Source organism: Equus caballus, chromosome 22, assembly GCF_041296265.1.
Source record: "Equus caballus isolate H_3958 breed thoroughbred chromosome 22, TB-T2T, whole genome shotgun sequence".
Lineage (NCBI taxonomy): Eukaryota > Metazoa > Chordata > Mammalia > Perissodactyla > Equidae > Equus > Equus caballus.
Genome location: NC_091705.1, coordinates 12,872,809 through 12,891,735, shown reverse-complemented (window position 1 = coordinate 12,891,735; position 18,927 = coordinate 12,872,809). Strand labels below are relative to the sequence as shown.

Here is an 18,927-nt window from a genome sequence, read left to right as displayed (position 1 = left end):
CTTTTTAGCAAATGTAAAACATTTTTTGTTGAAGTAATCTGATCTTTATGCACACGTACTTACGCATACTCTTACATAAAGTCAGATAACGTTTCTTAAGGATAAGCATTTGCATTTGATAGTAGAGGAAAAGTTTTTGAGCGAGATGAATGGTTTTCTATGGATTTATACAGAAAAACTTTAATTGGTAACATAGCAATGTAAAGCTGTAAGATATATTTATTAAAAAATAGTTTTATGTTGCATGAGTCTTTTTCAGAATCCAGTACATATTAACCAGGTGAATAGAATTCACTTCTTTGACATGTGCTGGTGCTAGACAATGTGATAGTCCAGTCCAGCAAGTGATTAAAATCCAGTAATTGTTCTAAATAATATTTATATGATTTTTGTTAAATCTTTATTCTAGCACACCAAGTATATCAGAGTTCAAGGTTATCTGCTACTGTAGGGATTTCACTTCACTGGAATAAATATGTTTATTGAACAAATTACTCAGGGGGTCAAGTTGGACAGTAATCCCACAAATGGTTAAAATGTTGCTATGTATTGTCTGCTGCCTCCTGAAAAATAAGTATTATAGTTAATTCTAGAAGTTAAGCATTATAGTTATTTAATAACTTATAAGTATTTAATTCTTTGTTCGTGTTATAGTTTTGAAATCTAATTGCTGCTGACTAGAACTTTCGCAGTGGGAGATAGGGAAATTAAAGGCCAGTGAGCATGTGAGGTACCAAACGTAAACTAATCCACCGCTTTTAACCAACCAACACTGTGACCTTTATAATCTTTTAGAAATATACGTACAGAAACCAATTTTACCTGTCAGAGTTTTTGCTTTGTCTTGCTTTTTCCCGTCAAGTCGGCCTGGCGTATTTGACATTATCTGTTGTGGAGGAGAATGCTTACACTAGTTCAGCATTTTGGCTTCACTGCAGTTGAGTAGTGTTATGTTGTTCCAGATATATACGTAATTAGGAAACATGAGTAAGAAACACAGAGAGTTTTGGTTCAGCTAAGTCATTTGATTCATCATTTGACAAGCATCTTTTCTCACAAATACATTGCCTAGAAGATATCTTGATACAGCTTTTTAAAATTCTCCGTGCAGTGCATGTGAAGTGGTAAGAATCAGAAACGTAGTAAGGTGCCATTTGCTGCTGTGCCATAGTGGATCAGTACAGTGTTGTCACTGGGGATAGTGGAGGCCAGGTTTGCCTCACTCCTGCATCGTGGGTGAGTAGCAAGTACACCTGGAAAGGGGTTTGTCAAGAAAAAGGGACGATTGCTCACTTGACACTTCTAGGGTCAGAGCTATAAAGTGCTGACTGTGCTGGAGTCCTCCCTGCAGTCCTGATTCTCGGGTCAGAGCATCACCAGCAGCAGGAGTTTTGTCAAGTGCTCTCGCTGGTCATAGGTGGCTTAAGGAGAGAAAGGGCTTCTGGGAAACAGAAATACAGGTTCCGTTTGTGATTGTGGACATTTTTCTTACTGCCATCATTGTGGTTTTTTAATTTTTTACGGAAGCCCTTGCAAATTTCTTATTATGTGTGGAAGGAAAACTATGACTTACTATGTGAAAGGAAAACTTCACAGCAGGTAGCCAAACACCTTAGCTGGAGACATTTAGAAATGAAGTATCAGTCTGTATTTTTCACCTCTATGTAGTTCTCACTGACTGTGCTAGTCAACCGCAGAATCTCATAGAGGCAGACGGTTTCTTCCTTCACGTACCATTTTGATCAACTGCCATCATCCCCCAAAACATCAAGAAGTGTTTTATCTGCTAGTTGAAGGACACTTCACAGGAACACAGAGATAGTGCACATTTGGGTTTTCTTACTTTGTCTTTTAATTAAATATATCTGAAAACAAGAATTCTTTAATTTTGAAAGGGGAATGAATATGTGGGGGAGAAGAGTTTTTTTTTTTTTTAAAAGCCAGATGCAAAGCCTATGTTGGAGTCTTTGTAAAGGTAACTGGAAGATTGTTTTGAAGTCCATATTTGATAATATATTGAATTTGGAGCTACTTGAAAATATCTTATTTAATCTCAGGTTTTATTTTGTGGTTAGGAGAAATCCAAGTCATACTGAGTTAAAAGCATTAAGATATAGTCATTGCTGACATTACAGTATTAAAGGCATTTGTTTCTATCTGAATGTGCAGAAAAATTTTAAAGTAAAACTCTCTCTCTCTCTCTCTCTCTATATATGTATATTTTGCTCCTAAAACATAGGGGATTATACTTTGATTAGATATAATACAGGATATGTAATAGGTTTTGCTATTTTTTTCTTAATATTAACTATCTCTGATATGCAGTTCTTTCTCTAACAGTTCTAGTATCTTCTGATTTTGTTGAGAAGACATTGAATACAGCTTATAAAATAAAGGCTAGAATGGGTAACAAAAAGTTAATGTCTTTGGTTATACAAACTTACTACTGGGTTGAAGTATTAATAGTTTATGAATATATTTTAGATTTTTCTTTAATCCCTAATCATTTTTGTAACAACTATCACATAAGATGATTTTCTTGGAACTCAGTTGAAAATAGTTGCATCTTTTCTTGCTCGATGTGCTTGTTTTGTGAGAATTCCGTTTACATGCTCTGTGCTTCCTTTCAGATATATCTATTGTGATGAAATTGATTTGGCTGCTGACACAGTGCTGGCTACTCTTTATGCTGCCAAAAAGTACATTGTCCCTCATCTTGCCAGAGCCTGCGTTAATTTTCTGGAGACCAGCCTGAGCGCCAAGAACGCCTGCGTGCTCCTCTCCCAGAGCTGCCTGTTTGAGGAGCCAGACCTGACCCAACGTTGCTGGGAGGTCATTGACGCCCAGGCTGAGTTAGCTCTCAAGTCTGAGGGATTCTGTGATATTGACTTCCAGACACTAGAAAGTATCCTTCGCAGGGAAACTCTGAATGCCAAAGAAATTGTGGTTTTTGAGGCAGCTCTCAACTGGGCTGAAGTAGAATGCCAGCGACAAGATCTAGCTTTGAGCATTGAAAATAAGCGCAAGGTCCTTGGAAAGGCACTTTACTTGATCCGCATACCCACAATGGCCCTGGATGATTTTGCAAATGGTGCTGCACAGTCCGGAGTTTTAACTCTCAATGAGACCAACGACATCTTCCTCTGGTACACTGCAGCCAAGAAGCCCGAGTTGCAGTTTGTGAGTAAAGCCCGCAAGGGCCTTGTCCCCCAGCGCTGTCACCGTTTCCAGTCGTGTGCCTATCGGAGCAACCAGTGGCGCTATCGGGGCCGCTGTGACAGCATCCAGTTTGCAGTTGATAAGAGAGTGTTCATCGCTGGCTTTGGGCTCTATGGGTCCAGCTGTGGCTCTGCGGAGTACAGCGCCAAGATTGAACTCAAGCGGCAGGGCGTTGTCCTAGGGCAGAACTTGAGCAAGTACTTCTCAGACGGCTCCAGTAATACCTTCCCTGTGTGGTTTGAGTACCCAGTGCAGATTGAGCCAGACACCTTCTACACAGCCAGCGTGATACTGGACGGCAACGAACTCAGCTACTTCGGACAAGAAGGCATGACGGAAGTTCAGTGTGGGAAAGTGACAGTCCAGTTTCAGTGCTCATCGGATAGCACCAATGGCACTGGGGTACAGGGAGGGCAGATCCCTGAACTTATATTCTATGCTTGAACACTCCCCGAAGCAGTGTGAGCCCTGAGGAGCACATCTGGTTCCTCCTTGCTTGATGCTTAGCTCGTCCGCAGATACGTGATAAGCGCAGGGAATTTGTGATGAATGAAGCTGTAGGCAGTTTCTTATTTTTTTCAGCCTTTTAATTATGTACAGGCAAAAGTGCAGCATTCAGCTTTTAACTAGATGCTTAAAAGAGCCAAGTTCTTACTAAGACTCTGTGGGGTTTAGAGTGTGTCTGTATGCCTGGGGAGATTTTGTGCTCTTTTCTAACTGCCCCATTGACCTCTCAGTTTTGTCCCCCTAAAGAAAATTTTTGGATCACCTTGAATTTCCTTTTGGGCTTCATTTTGACAAATAGAAATAAATAGTCTAAAATAATAATGACAAGAGTTATTTTTAAACAGAACCCCTCTTCCCCAAAAAACAGATAGACCTCAGTGTACAATTTTGAAAGAAGTTTTGCTTCATAGTAAGTAATAATTTAGAAAGTAGGCAACAGTCATGTTTAGCTCTTACGTTATTTCCTTTTAAATATTTTACTTCTGGGCATTGCTTTTTCTTAAACCCTAAATTCATGAGATTGTTATATATTAAATACTGCAGAGTGTCAATGTAAAATAGGAAAATAAGAAATCAGATGTTTGTTTAGACCGTGACTTCTGCTACAAGCAGATTTATATTCTTTTAGTTTAGAAGACAGAATATTGCAGTACAGACACTTCTTTTAGAAGTAACTCAATTATAGAACTTTATTGTCTTTAGAAAAAAGTTGCAGGCCTATTAATTTAAACTAAAACAGTTTAAAAAGAAAGCCTGAAAATGTCCCATACTACAAATAGTTTAATTGGTGGCGCATTTGAATACACAGTTTGGAAAAGTCAAACTCTTTTCTTCTCCCCGCTTAACTTCTGATCCCCACCATTTACTTGTTTTCATAAGTCATACTGTATAGAATTCCTATTCCCCTTTTCCCATTAAAAGAGGACCAAACAATTGTTTAGATGAATGGAATAACAGTTTTGTAGCACTAGATGTTAATGTCATAAGATACTTTTATTCATTGATTTTTTTTTTTTAATTTGAGATGTACTTTACCTGATCTTTGACCACATACTGTCTTCTTAGTTCATTATAATTCTGTCCTGTTTCTGGACTGCTAGAATCTGTCTGGCCTCTGGCCATCTTAAAGTGCCAATATATGCCTGCAGGGTTTTAAAAAAATGTTCGGGGGAGATGCACTTGATTATACCTAATTTTAATGCATCAGCATCACATCCAGCTCTCTTATTTGTCCATGGATGATAGAAACAAAGGAGGGAAAAGCTCATCAAAAAGTTCTCCTCCAGTGATGGCTTGTGATGTTTAGTGCCTGTGACCCTGGTAGTGTCCAGTGTGTCCACTTCCAGTTGAAGTATCCATGTGTTTCTGGGCAGCTTTTCTGCTCAGTGATCCTGAGATGGCTTCCCCCGCCACCCAGAGTGTGGTCCCTGGCCGCCTCCTTCTCCTGCTCTACGAGCCCAAAGCTGGCTTGTTTGGAGCCAGGGGTTAGTCCTGGGGTGGGTACGTGTGCGTGGGCCCCTGTGCGCATGCAAGTGCGTTTACTGACTCAGGAATTGCCTCCTCCCTGCCTGGCCAGTGAGAGGTGGGACAGAAACGGTCCCCCTGCTGGCCCCAGCAAAGCCCCAGTGAGTGACTGTCCTTATCTTATCACTGTGCTTCTGGGCCACTTCTTCCCCTGTAGACATAGGCTTGTTGCTTTTGGCCAGCTTCCCTGATGGAGGAGAACACTGGATTATGGAAACGTTCTAATCCCCTTTGCCATCACCTATGTCTGTTGGCATGGACGATCAAAGCTGTTACCGGTGATTATAGATGAGTATTCCCAGGACAGCTTTCTAAAATTATCAAACGATTATTTCTTATTAGGGACATGACAGATAGGAGTGTTGGCAAAACATTGATGAAATAAAGGTACATTTTTAGTTAAAAAATACTTCTGCAAAGGATTTTGTTTTTAAATTATGGTTAAACCTTTCAGTAACTCATAGCTACCATGCAAATTGGTAGACTATGTACCTGATTAGAAGGCACTCGTTTTTAGGCCAGAGGAGAAGAAACGTTATTTAGCACTAATTTCATCATATGAGGTTTTGTTGGGGTGGGTGCGATAACCTTACAGTGAAGATTGTTCATTCAGTAACACTCACTGTCAGTGCTTCTGTGAGCTCAGCTGCCCTCCGTGTGGTGAAAGCCGCGTGAGATCCTGTACACTGGGTATAGAAGAACTTAATTTTGTGTTAATTACTAGGACTTTAAATTTTTTTCAAAAAGACAGTTCCACCGTTTAATTGGCTGGTGCCGAGAGCTGTGGGTTAAATTTGAAAATTGTATTTAGAATAAGAAATTTTCTATTGTAAATCCTATTCTCCCTTCTGCATTTTTAACAACATGGCATGAAGGCTAGTGTGCTTGCTTTATTTTCTTTGGTAATCTCGAATTTTGTAGCTTTTAAAACTAGAGAACATTGTTCTGACAAGGCGGGCAACTCTAGTGTATAAACACAACTTTATTAAACAGAATACTCTGTAGATGCTTTTCCCGATGTATCTGGCAGTCCTTGTCATTGTTCGTATTGGGGATAAGGGGAACTAGGCTAGCGGTTCTAATGTAACATTCTTTAAGCATATCTTAATATAGTATTTAAGTAAATGGTCTAATTTCTACATAATTATTGCACTGAAATGTCTTTTTTGTTTTTTAAGGTGTTTAAATAAGCTCAGCTAATTCAAGACACTAGCCCCTTGTGCATCAGAGTGCTTGAATTTAGTAGCTTACAGCATTATTTATGAAGGAAAAATCTATAAATATGAAGTACCTCATGTTGAATGTTATTGTACTGTATTTTTAATGTAACAGTGCAGATCTTGTTAGACACATGAATGTGTATAATCATGTTAAATGCAAATAAAAATAAAACTGGTTCATAGATTTGTTTTCCTTAGTATTTTTGTAGGTCCCTTGAAGTAGTAAAAAAATCATTCTGGCACTTTTGGTGCCACTGCCTTTTACAGAGATGGTTTTGCAGGACCATTTGTTTGCTAAGTATTCAGATATCTTTGATTCCTAAGAAGTGAAAATTTGAGGCAAAAGCATAAGAGAACAATGAATATGTTAATCAATTACATTGTTCGCAATTTGACTGTTGAGGTAATGAGAGGGAGTGAATGGATGCATTTATATTCCCCTTATGGCATTTGTGTTTGGCTGGCGTTCTGCCGCTGTAGTTGCTCAAACGTCTGTGGATCTCACTGGATGTAAGGGGGTATTGATACATCTAGCTTTAGATGTGACCAGTGCCCCTTCTTCCTGCTGTGTTACAATAGCTTAAGTCTAGGAATAAAAAAAATAAATGACATATGAGACTTCTGAATATAATTTTTATGTGCTCAACTAGTTTTCCATTGCATTGCCCTGTATCAATTATGTATATACACAAATACATTCATGCATAGTCATATACACACACAGAAATATTTTTTCTCTTCAGCTTTCTGTTGCTTTTATCCTAGAGTTTATTGTGAAACCGTGTATTTGCTTAACCACTTCATCTACTCAGAGTTCAGTTTCTATAGCATACCTGCTCAAAGGATTTTTGGAATTATTCCAAAGAATAAGGGAATTGGAAATACCCATTCTCATCAGCTTAATTACAAATACCCCTTGAACTGCAAAGCCTGGGAAGAAAGCAGGAAGGAGGAAAGCTTTCTTGAGGAACTAAGCAGTATGAAACTTGGGGGCCCAAACAAGCAAGTGGCCCTGAAAACCTGTGGTCATCCTAAGTGTTCATTAGATTTAGGGCTTTGTGTGCCTTTGAGGTGCTTCAGGAGAAGCTGACTACACTTTTTTTTTTTAGCCCTGAGCTAACTGCTGCCAATCCTCCTCTTTTTGCTGAGGAAGGCTGGCCCTGAGCTAACATCTATGCCTATCTTCCTCTACTTTATACGTGGGATGCCTACCACAGCATGGCGTGCCAAGTGATGCCATGTCCGCACCCAGGATCCGAACCCTGGGCCGCTGAAGGAACATGCGTACTTAACCGCTGTGCCACCGGGCCGGCCCCTGACTACACTTTTTGATTTCTAATTAGTACATTTCAACATTCTTTCTGAGCCATTTGCATTTATTGACCAACTACTCCCTTTGCTCAAAACTTCATGTTTTCTTCCCCTTTTTAAGACTGTATCATCTAACAAAACTAAAAGTGGGAAATTTTTCAAATATAGAATTTCCTCATTTATTCCATAACCAACATAAGCACTGGTGAGAAGAGCTTTTCAACCAAGACATTGTCAGGTGAGATGAAAATATTTGTTAGGAAGAAGAGGTGAAGACGCTAGTGACCTTGTCACATACCAAGCAGTGTAAGACACTAGCAGCTGTAGATGGGTTGCTGAAGAATCTGAGTACGCTTTCCCAACGTGGGCATCTCCCCCTGTTGCTTCTTCTGAACCATTTTTGAGGGAGGGTGTAATTCCTATTTATGCAGACCCTAACTGTTGTTATGGTCGTTTTCTATTTGCCCGTTTACTTAAATGTCCATTGGACAGTAATTTTACCAGCAGATGCTGCTGTCTCATATTTTGCCGTCTAAAAAGTCCCTAATCTTAAGATAACATAGTTAAACAAAACACCCACTCTTTACTTTGTCAACTCTGTAGTTTAAATAAATCAGGTCATAATTAAAGTTACCTATTAGACTACTGGTACTTAAACAGTGGTTTACTCCTACTGAGTTCTCTTTAAGCTGTTCTGGGTAGTAACCAGTCTAAGTGGTATGAAGGAGGGGCTGTTGACTTCCAGAATGATGTCCTTTTTTACTTCGTGTAACAACAGTAACAAAATTATTTCAAAATTAAGGTATCTGTTTTGTTTTTATGACTTTGGTGAGTAGTTTAATAGACTCTCTTTTTTTTTTTTTTTTTGTGGAATTTTTTTTTTATTTATTTTTTTTTTATTAATGTTATGATAGATTACAAGCTTGTGAGATTTCAGTTGTACATTTTTGTTAGTCATGTTGTGGGTACACCACTTCCCCCTTCGTACCCTCCCCCCACCCCCACTTTTCCCTGGTAACCACCGATCAGATCTCCTTCTCAATATACTAATTTCCACCTATGAGTGGAGTCATATAGAGATCGTCTTTCTCTGACTGACTTATTTCGCTTAACATAATGCCCTCGAGGTCCATCCACGTTGTTGTGAATGGGCCAATTTCGAATAGACTCTCTTTTACATCAGTTTTAGAGGATTGAAATTATACCTGAAAAAATTTAGAAATAAGGCATACGAGTGGCCTTGTTAATTTTAGCATGAAATGTTGCATTAAATCTTTATGAACAGCATATAGCATGAAGACCATTTTGTGAGAAACCAGAAAGGTCTATGAGATAATATTTTGATATGTAGCAGTTTTTACTCTGGGGCTGTACAATTTGCATTTTCCTTCCTAAACTACTATGTTCAAAAAGTCAAAAGATAATGACTAAGGAAGCTGCAAAATAATCTTTCAAAGCTTGAAGCAGAGGGTCCCACGTTCTGCTATACAGTAGAATACATAAAAAATGTACTTTCGAGAAACATTCTATGCATCTTACAGAATTTTCATTTTTGTGGTTGTCTTAACCAGTTCTAAACTTTATTTCGGCACCACTTTATAATAGTGCTGAAACAAACTCAGGACATCTGAGACAACAATTCAAAATTAAAGAAAAATTCCAATTCTAAGAATGTTTGGAGGCATTAATGGACTGATGGATACTTATTGTTTCCTGGATAATTTAGCTCCTGAGGAAAGAGATAAGATCTAATAAATCATTCAAAGGATTAACCCAACGTTTATTCATTCATTAATTATTTATTGATCCTTTGCCTCATCCCAAGCAAGAGGAGAGGTGCTGGGGAGTCAGAGACCAGTAAGACATGGTGTGTGCTTTCAGAAGCTTCTGGTCCAGTGTAGTGCTGGTGTGCTGTTAGCACACAGAATCATGGATTGCTGGCCTCCCTCCCCAGAAATTCTAATTTGGTGTATCTTGGATGGAACCTAAGAAACTGCTTAACCAATGAGCTTCCATACCGTCCACAGGTCACTCTGAGTGGCGCCGGTCTAAGTGAGTGGTGGGTAGGGAAGGGTCCTGTACACGAATAAACCAGTAGTGCTGAGGGGTGCTGGAGAAAACCTTTGGCTGCTAGGAACCCTGACAGGGCATCTAGGTTAGCCTCGGAGTGGAAGAGAAAGTATTGCTTAAGCTGGGTTTTGAAGGGTGCATTAGAGTTATCTAGCAAAGACTGGTGATGCTAGTTGGAGGGAGGGGAGAGGAATGAAGAGAATTCCAGAAGAGAAGCAGCAGGGGCGTAGATTGGCAAACAGCTCAATATGGCTCGAGTGGAGGGTACATGTGGAAGAACAAGGCCTCTACTGTGTGCCAGGTATGGAGCAAGATCATGAACTGCGCAGGAACATGAAGCCTTCGTCTGTTAGGCTAAACTAGCTGGCTTTTATCCACAGAATAAGGCAGTGACATTGAAGGGATTTGAGACAGAGGAGAGGACAGTTTTGTGTTTTAGAAACGTCTCTCTGAACTCCGGGAAGGAGAGACTGGATCGGATGGGAGGCAGGAGGAGCAGTTAGGACTGAATAATGCAAATGAAGACCAAAGAGGGCCAGGGAATGAAGAGAAGGATGATGATTCTAGAAAATGGAGGGGAGATCTGCAGGGCGCAGTGGCCGTAACATCCAGTTTAAAAGGGGCTGGCTGAAGCTGGAATGAAATTTGCCTTACATTTATCCTTACGGAGAGGAAAAGAAAACAGTTTTTTTACTGTGCTGTCGTCTGTAGATAATTGGTTTATGGATACCCACCCTTGATTCTAAAATTCTTTTAGGAAGAAGGGAAACGAGGATCTACATAACTAGTTAATAACTGAGATTCTGGAACAAGACTGCCTGGATTTGAAGCTTGGCTCTAGCTACATGTGACTTCAGGCAAGTTACTTAACCTCTCTGAGCCTCCGTTCCCTCTAAAAAGCTGCCAGTAGTAATAGTGCCCTCCCACAGGGTTCTTATGATGATTAAATAAATTAATATTTCCAAAGCACTTTTAACAGTACCTGGCAGACAGGAAGTGCCACGTGACTGTTGATTAAGTGAAGCAAAAAATAACAGGCCGTGAATTAAAACCGTGCCCTTTCCCCATCTGCCTCTATGAGAACCAGTTTACTTTTAGTTTGGACACACTTTTAATAAGTTGTCAATGCTGACAATTAAGAGTCAATTTGTTGCTGTTCTTTTAAATCACTGTGGTCAATAGCCAGGGAGTATATGAAGCTACAACGAGCTGTATGTTGAGGAGTTCTAATATTTTAACCAGATTTCCAAGAAGTATTTCAGTTTTGTCGTATTAATGAGAGACAAATGATGTAGAGGATTCTAGCACAGCAGATGCCTTGTATGCTAGGGAATTGTGTAGGATTCCTGAAAATTACTCTCTAAAAGCTGACCATGAGAGTACATAGTGAGTTTTTGGGAGAGCTTTGGAAGACATGTTCCAAGAGAGGTGTATTTGCAGGTAAGAGAATATCCCCTTTACTAGTTCTGTTAGAGTCAAGATAAGCTCCTTTTTCTTGGCCTACAGTGTTAGACAATTTTGGATATAACCCTTTCTCCAAATATTTTGGGATTAAAATCAGTTTTAGCGTTGAAATTATTTGTTGTGTGTTGACAGCTCGTTTGACTTTTATTATGAGTGATATGAATATTACAGGGAATATTTGAATGTTTTTATTCAAGCAAACATAGGTGTGCCAGAAGTACTGGCAACTGTGAGTTTGCATGTCCCCATTGCTGTTGGCACTTTGCCTCGCTTCTGTTGCTTTCCCCGTGAAGGGCCTCCATCTTCAGGCCCACCTAGTCCTGAGCCATGCCCAGGCCTCATTTGGCAATGATCCTGATATCCTGGAAGTTAATTCCTGGTCCCTTGTTCAGGGCTGGATTCTCTGTTTTGCAAAGTAAGCCTTCAGAAGCCTCAGACCCCAGAGATTCTCCTTCAGGGGCCAGTCACCTTATGCAGCTCAGAGCAGGTGTGTGGGGATTCTGATGCACAAGAACCGTTGAGAACCCCTGGAGTCGACAAACCTCCTGGAACCTTTGCTCCCACTCACTGGACATCTAGCTTCAGCACCCTGTTCCCCGCTGGAGACTCTGGCACCATAACTCCCAGAAATCAGTCTGGTGCTTGGCCTTGAGCCCCTGAAACCCTAGAGCTGACCCTAAACAAAACCACAGTCTGCGTTAGTGGATGAAATAAACCAGGGGTATCAGAAGGCCAAGCCTCTGACTCCCTGACTTCTTGAGCCTGACTTCTGCTGGATGATCTCACTCCCGTCAGTCTTCCTGTACCCCCAGCCCTCCATCTGCACCTCAAAAGCCCATAGATCCAGTCCTTTCAGCAGTGTTCTGGTCCCAACTCTAGTCCACTTGAACATATACTTGCTTGAGTTCTGATCACCATTAACTGGTCTCAGTGCCTGCCCATGTTTGGGACTCTAGTTCTGAGCCCTGTTTCTGTAACCATTCCACTTCCTTGAGAGATGTGCTGGCCGTATGCACGTCCACTCAGCCCGCAGCGTGTCCTATCCCAGCCTCCAAACCCAGGCTGGTATTCCTGCCCACTGCTCTTGACAGAGCTCCTTGCCCAGCCTGTTCTGTAGCCCCTCCCTGTTCTTTTCCTCTTACTTCTGACCTGACTCCCAGAATGGCAGACTTGAAATACATTTGTGACAGCTTTCTGTTGCCCAAATAATGCATAACAAACACACAAAACCTCACTAGCACACAGTAATACATCTATGCTCTCATGTCTAGGAACAGCTGTGGGTTATCTGGCAGCTCTGTGGGCTTGAGTGGCCTCACTCACATGTGGGGGTTGGCTGCCTTCAGCTGGGGCGACTTTGCTCCACTTGTCTCATCTTCCAGCAAGCTAGCCGGGCATGGTCTCATGGCGATGGCAGAGGCACAAGAAAATCACCTGCAACGGGAAGAAATGTGTGAGGCCTCTTGAGACTGGGCTCAGAACTCGTATACCGTCTCTGATGCTATGTTCTACTGGCTAAAACAGGTCACAAGGCCACCCAGATCCAAGGGGTGGAGAGTTAGACTCTTTCTTTACTGAGAAGCACTGCAAAGTCATGTGTCAAGAGCTCAGGATAAAGAGAGGGGTGTCCTATTGGGCCATGTATGCCATAAGTTGGCCACAGCATTTCACCTGAGTGTTAGAGGTGCCCACATGTAGACACTGTGCTCCTTTCCAACCTAAACCCCAGGCTCAGTGCCACTTGAAGCTATCCGCAGAGAATCTACTTGCCCAAACAGCATTAGTGAACATGAGGATTTTACTGAAGATTTTATAGGAGGGAGGAGGAGGAATCTCTCTCATACTCACATAAACTGCCCAAACATCCATTTGTTCGGTCTCCTCCCCATGTTACCAGTTGGATCTGCTAACCAGAGTTGCTTGCTGGTGCCAAGGCCCCAGGCACGGATGTATCTTCTCATCAGGCCACATCTCACCCCCTAGCTCCAGCTCCTCAAAGTGGAGCCCTCACCTGGAGTGAGACTACACCTCATTAGATGGAATATTTTTGTCTTGTCACTTACAACATCACTTCCACTCTTGTGTACTTCCCAGTGAGCATTGCTGTACAATTTTACTGGGAAGACCAGGCCCTAGTGAAGCAAGAAAAGGTTGTGGATAGGAAGGAGTCTTTCCCTCTCTGTTTCTAGCAACACCCCACGGAAACCTTAGATGATCCAAGAGCTTCTTCTAGGTACAAGAAGATGGGGAGAGAGGAAGTGTTGGCCCTCAGAGGGTCGGGAAGGAAAGAGGGACTTGTACTTTGCTATGAAAGCTCCGCCAACCCTTGGGACCAGGGAGAACTGAAGAGAGAGGGTTGGCTGGAGGAGGGAGAAAGGATGGGGTCTCAGATACACAGGGAGCCTCACACTGCTTCTCCACCTGGAGCTTCTCTCCATTTCTTCATCTCTTCAGGAACCTCCGACCTGGACCAACTTATAGTGTTTGACCTGGGGAAGCTCAGCAGGTGGAAAAGTTTAGGATGAATCCACGAGCCAGTGGCCTGGGCACATCACCTGTACTCCTAAGGCAAGGACTGTTTGGCAAGGACTTGCTTAATCTGCTCTGCATTTTGTGACCATATCATCAAGTCTTCATCAATAGAACAGGTTTCTCACGTGGCCATTCCTACACTGCTTTGTCACATCATGTGCATATTTGCAAGTCAGCTCTATTCTCTGGTCTTTGGGGAAATAGTGCCCTTGATCCTGCTTCCATTCCCTTCTTCTCTGAAGAACTCCTGCCTCACCAGTGCCCCTGGAGGAAAGCCCTGGCTGCTTTCTCTCTGTTGCTTTCCCACAGTACAGAAAGTTTTAACTGTTGCAGTGGCCAAGAACCTGCGTTCCTTACTGAGGAACTGTGCTTGGTTACCATCAGTAACCAGTCAGAAACCTGGTTGCTGGAAAGAGTTGTTAAATCACTCCACTCCTTCCCCAAAATTCAGATTTATTTGCCGCATGGGTTTATCAGAAATCAAGAGAGAAGCAGCTTATGCCGTTTCACTTGTTTACACTTCTAACATCTATTTTCCTTAAATAAAGAAATACCCAAGTAGGACAATTATAATATACTTTAAAAATTTTCATGTTCACCAATTAGTGTTGTTACCCCTTATAAAAGTTCCATGACTGTAGGTATAGTTTGGGTTGGAGGTAACATTCGGGGTGAATGGGAACCACGTGACATGGCTTCCCAGAGACTGGCTCTGTCATCCATCCCAATCAGGAAATTGGGGCTGCAGAAATAAACCCAAATGTATGCAATCGACTAATATTTGACAAGGGAGCCAAGAATACTCAAAGGAGAAAAGACAGTCCCTTCAATAAAGGGTGTTGGGATAATTGGACAGCCACACGCCAAAGAGTGGAACTAGACCCCTATCTTACACCATACACAAAAATTAACTCAAAAGGGATTAAAGACTTAAATGTAAGCCTGAAATCATGAAACTCCTAGAAGTAAACATTGGAAAAAAAATTCTCGATATGGGTCTTGGCAATGATCTTTTGGATGTGACACCCAAAGCACAAGCAACAAAATGAAAAATAAATAAGTGGTACTACATCAGACTAAAAAGCTTCTGCACGGCAACAGAAGCAGTCAACAAAGTGAAAAGATAACCTGTGGAATGGGAAAAAAATTTGCAAACCATGTATGTGATAAAAGGTTGATATCCAAAATATGTAAAGAACTCATACAACTCAATGGCAAAAAACAAATAATCCAATTAAAAATGAGCAAATGACCTGATAGACAGTTTTCTAAAGAAGATAAAACAATGGCCAAGAGGTACATGACACAGTTCTCGACACTATTAATCATTAGGGAAGTGCAAATCAAAACCATAATGATCTATCACCTCATGTCTGTTAGAGTGGCCATCATCAAGAAGATAAGTGATAACAAATGCTGGTGTGGGCGTGGAGAAAAAGGAATCCTTGTGCACTGTTGGTAGAATTGTAAATTGGTGCATCCACTATGGAAAACAGTATGGAGGTTCCTCAAAAAATTAAAAATAGAACTACCATATGATCCAGCATTCTACTTCTGGGAATAGATCCAAAGAAAACAAAAACATTAACTCGAAAAGATGTCTGCACTCTCATGTTCATAGCAGCATTATTCACAATTGCCAAGACGTGGAAACAACCTGTGTCCATCAAGAGATGAAGGGATAAAGAAAATGTGGTGGGTATATATATATACACACACACACAATGGAATATTATTTAGCCATAAAAAACGAGGAAATCCCACCATTTGCAACAACATGGATGGACCTTGAGGGCCTTATGCTAAGTGAAATTAGTCAGATAGAGAAAGACAAATACTGTATGATCTCACTTACATGTGGAATCTTAAACAACAAACATGCAAACTCATAGGCAAAGAATCAGATTTGTAGTTACTAGAGGTAGGAGGTCGGGGGAGGAGGAACTGGATGAAGGTGGTCAAAAGGTACAAACTTCCGGTTATAAAATAAATAAGTACTGGGGACGTACTGCACAGCATGATGACTGTAGTTAACTGTGACGTAAAATACATATGAAAGTTATTAAGAGAGTAAATCTTAAGCGTTTTCCCATAAGGAAAACAAATTTTCTTTCTTCTTTTGCTTTCTCTTTTTATTGTATCTATAGGAGATGATGGATGCTAACTGACATATTGTGCTAATCATTTCCCAATATATTAAGTCAAACCATTATACTGACACCTTAAACTTATACATTGAAGTATGTCAATTATATCTCAATAAAACTGGAAGAAAAAAGAATCCTGGGGCTGGATTTGCACACCTTGCAGGCCACACCTCTTTCCAGGCACAGAACATTAGAGCTTCTCATCCCCATTTTCTGCCTCCTCCCACTGCATTCGGGGGAATGCACTTCTCCATAAACACAACTCCCCAAGAAAGCAGAACCAAGCAGAGTGAACTGCTTCCATTTCTAATAAGATTTCAGTGTACAGGTTTACTATATGTGCAAGAAAACTTTATTTGGGGATGTTTGGGGGGATGTTTGTGGTGGGTTTTATTGCCATTCATTAATATTTCATTTATTCAGCCAGAGTTAAGAAGTTAGGTGGGAAATGAACTAAACTCTTCCGTGTAATTGCAAAGAAACACCCACTTTTTCGGGTAAACAGTTATTAGATTGATAAAACCAAATCTTCCATATATGCGAGTCGCCTTGGCCTCCAACTTAAAGCTTCAGAAACGAGTATGGATGTGACTAGAAACAGGATCCTGCAAGCAAAATAAATCAGAGATCAGGGAGAGGGAGAGTGCGTGAGTGCCTCACCATTTCCTCTGAGATGTGAGTCTTTGGAAGAAGGATGGAGGAAAGGAGTCACTTCCTTTGGGTGGAAGGAGTGATGTCAGAGTAGTGACAAGCTGCTGGGGATAGGGGAGGTGGCTCTGTTGGATCTCCCTGGTCTGCCACCCACACCCTGTCAGAAGCCTTTGTAGGTTTGCCAAGTCTTTTGCTAGAGTCCCATGAATGACCTTCTCAGGTCTGTTCCTCTGGGGCTTTTCAGCTCCTGGGCCAAATAGAGCCCAGAGTGCAGGCCAGACCTGCCAGCCATTCAGAGTTGAGGAGTGAGGTGAGAAACCAGGCCATCCCCATCTCTCCATGAAGTACTGCACTTAGGCCTTGTAGCAGCTGAAAATATGTATGAGCTTTGTCCTTCACCAGAAAGAACCCAGTCTCGCTCATGGCCACCTCAGATGTATCTGGAGTCCAGAGGATGGTGTCGAAGCTTCCTTACTGCTCTGCTCTGCCCAGCCCTCAGGCTGAGTGAAGTCAGCCTCACATGGGGAGCCTCACAGAGGTCCTCTTGGCTTGCATGCATCCCTCCTTCCTTTTCTACTCTTCTTGCCTCAATGGCATCATCCCACTGCTGCTCATTGGCCTCCAGCTATAGCCCTTGGACTTTGCAATCCATCCCATTTCCTGACCACCTCCATCCTCACATTCATCAGAGAAGATGTTGAAGGTGAGAGAGATTTTCTGTCGTGGAACTGCGTTCACCTCTCACAGCTAAAAGACCATTTCACAGCAGATGAGAGAATAGGGAGGGACAAAGCAGGTGAAGAGCTGGGGGATGCCATGTCATCACAGTGATGAAGAAGAGTGTGAACAAAGGTAAATGTAGCCAGACACCTGATCCCTGAACCATTGACGAGAAAAGACTAGACAAGTGGCTTCTTACAGCCTAAATAAATAAAATGAGCCAGTTGTCAGGCTTTGCCATGTGACTGCCATTTACACAGGGACTGTGCAGTCTTCCCAAATTCCCACTAAGATTCCCTGGTTAGAAAAACAAATTACTGTGTGTGGCCAGAATGCAGTCTTTCATAGGTCATTATCAGAACAGGTCTCTTGTCAATACCAGGCCTGATTGGGACCAGCTCTCAGAATCATTTAGTTTGTCTTGTCAGGGGAGGCTTTTTAACTGCTTCCTGCTGTCCTTTCATTTTGTGCTAACCCCAAAAGGCAGTGTTAAATTGATGTCATCTTTCCAATTTCTTCTGAGAAGCATTTTCCCTTCTGGTTAACAATGGAAACATTTGCGCAATAATCGGAGGAGAGTAGTGGCCAAACATGAATGCTATGACAACCCCTCACTGGGATGAATGCATGTATTTATCTGCAGGTTCCCATCGTTCTGGAGGACACAAAGAAGGATGCATCTCATTCAGGTAGCAAAATAAAGAAAGAAAAATAAAGAAGTAAAATAAAAGCAAGCCCAAACCAAGAAGAAACCCATTGCGCCAGTCAAGAAGAGGATTCAATTTGAGAGATTACTGTAAAATTACCACCAAACAAAAAAACTGAAGAGAATTTTGATAATTGTTGAGCTGGGAAACATGAGTTTCATTGGACAATCTGTGTTTGTGTATCTTTGAAAATTTCCCTAATAAAAAATTATTTTAAATTGTGGTAGGAATTGGATCAAAAAGCTCATATGTGGCACATGATTCCTAGGTGGAGACCATTTTCCCCCTCACTTTGATTTGCAAGTGCAGCAGGACCCATTCCAGTATCTTACAGCAGACAGCAGGTTTGAAAGTGAACCTGGCTCGTTTTAGACACATGTGTGGACAAAGCGTTCTCTGTGATCAGCCCACCTCTGGCATCATGTGACGTATGCTAAGATTTTCACAGCTGCTGGACTTCTGAATTTTAAAACCTAAATTATGCATCCCCTCAAATGCAGGATTTGACATTTATATGTAGCTGCTTAAATGAAGACTCCTGCTTCATAAAAATTCCTAATTAAATGGGAAAGCATTCTAAATTCTTGATCTTTGTTAATCATATCTGGGCGAAGCCTGGAAGTTTAGATCATGATTTCATTAGGGCATTCTTACAGTTCCCTTGGTGGCAACATAATCTAATTTTAGCAAATTTTAATTGCAAGTGCAGCGAGGGTTTTTGTGGATGGGAGTTGAGTCTCAGATATTCTGGCTTCTGGAAGTAACACCACCATCCCCTCCACCTCAGACCCTCCATCTAGCCATGCCCAGCCCTAACAGTTATAGGGCCCAGGGCAACTGTACAAATGGCTGCCT

The 18,927-nt window shown here is 41.4% G+C and overlaps 1 protein-coding gene across 2 annotated transcripts in view; it reads left to right on the top strand.

Moving 5' to 3' along the window:
- The window catches only part of BTBD3 (BTB domain containing 3), a 34,414-nt gene extending 27,762 nt beyond the window's left edge, over nucleotides 1–6,652 (top strand). For both annotated transcript variants that reach the window (XM_023626112.2, XM_001492686.6), the window contains one exon: nucleotides 2,631–6,652. In XM_023626112.2, coding sequence (XP_023481880.1) covers nucleotides 2,631–3,663 — 1,033 coding nt within the window. In that variant the 3' untranslated portion in view covers nucleotides 3,664–6,652. The remainder of the gene's footprint in view (nucleotides 1–2,630) is intronic.
- Nucleotides 6,653–18,927: the final 12,275 nt, after the last annotated feature.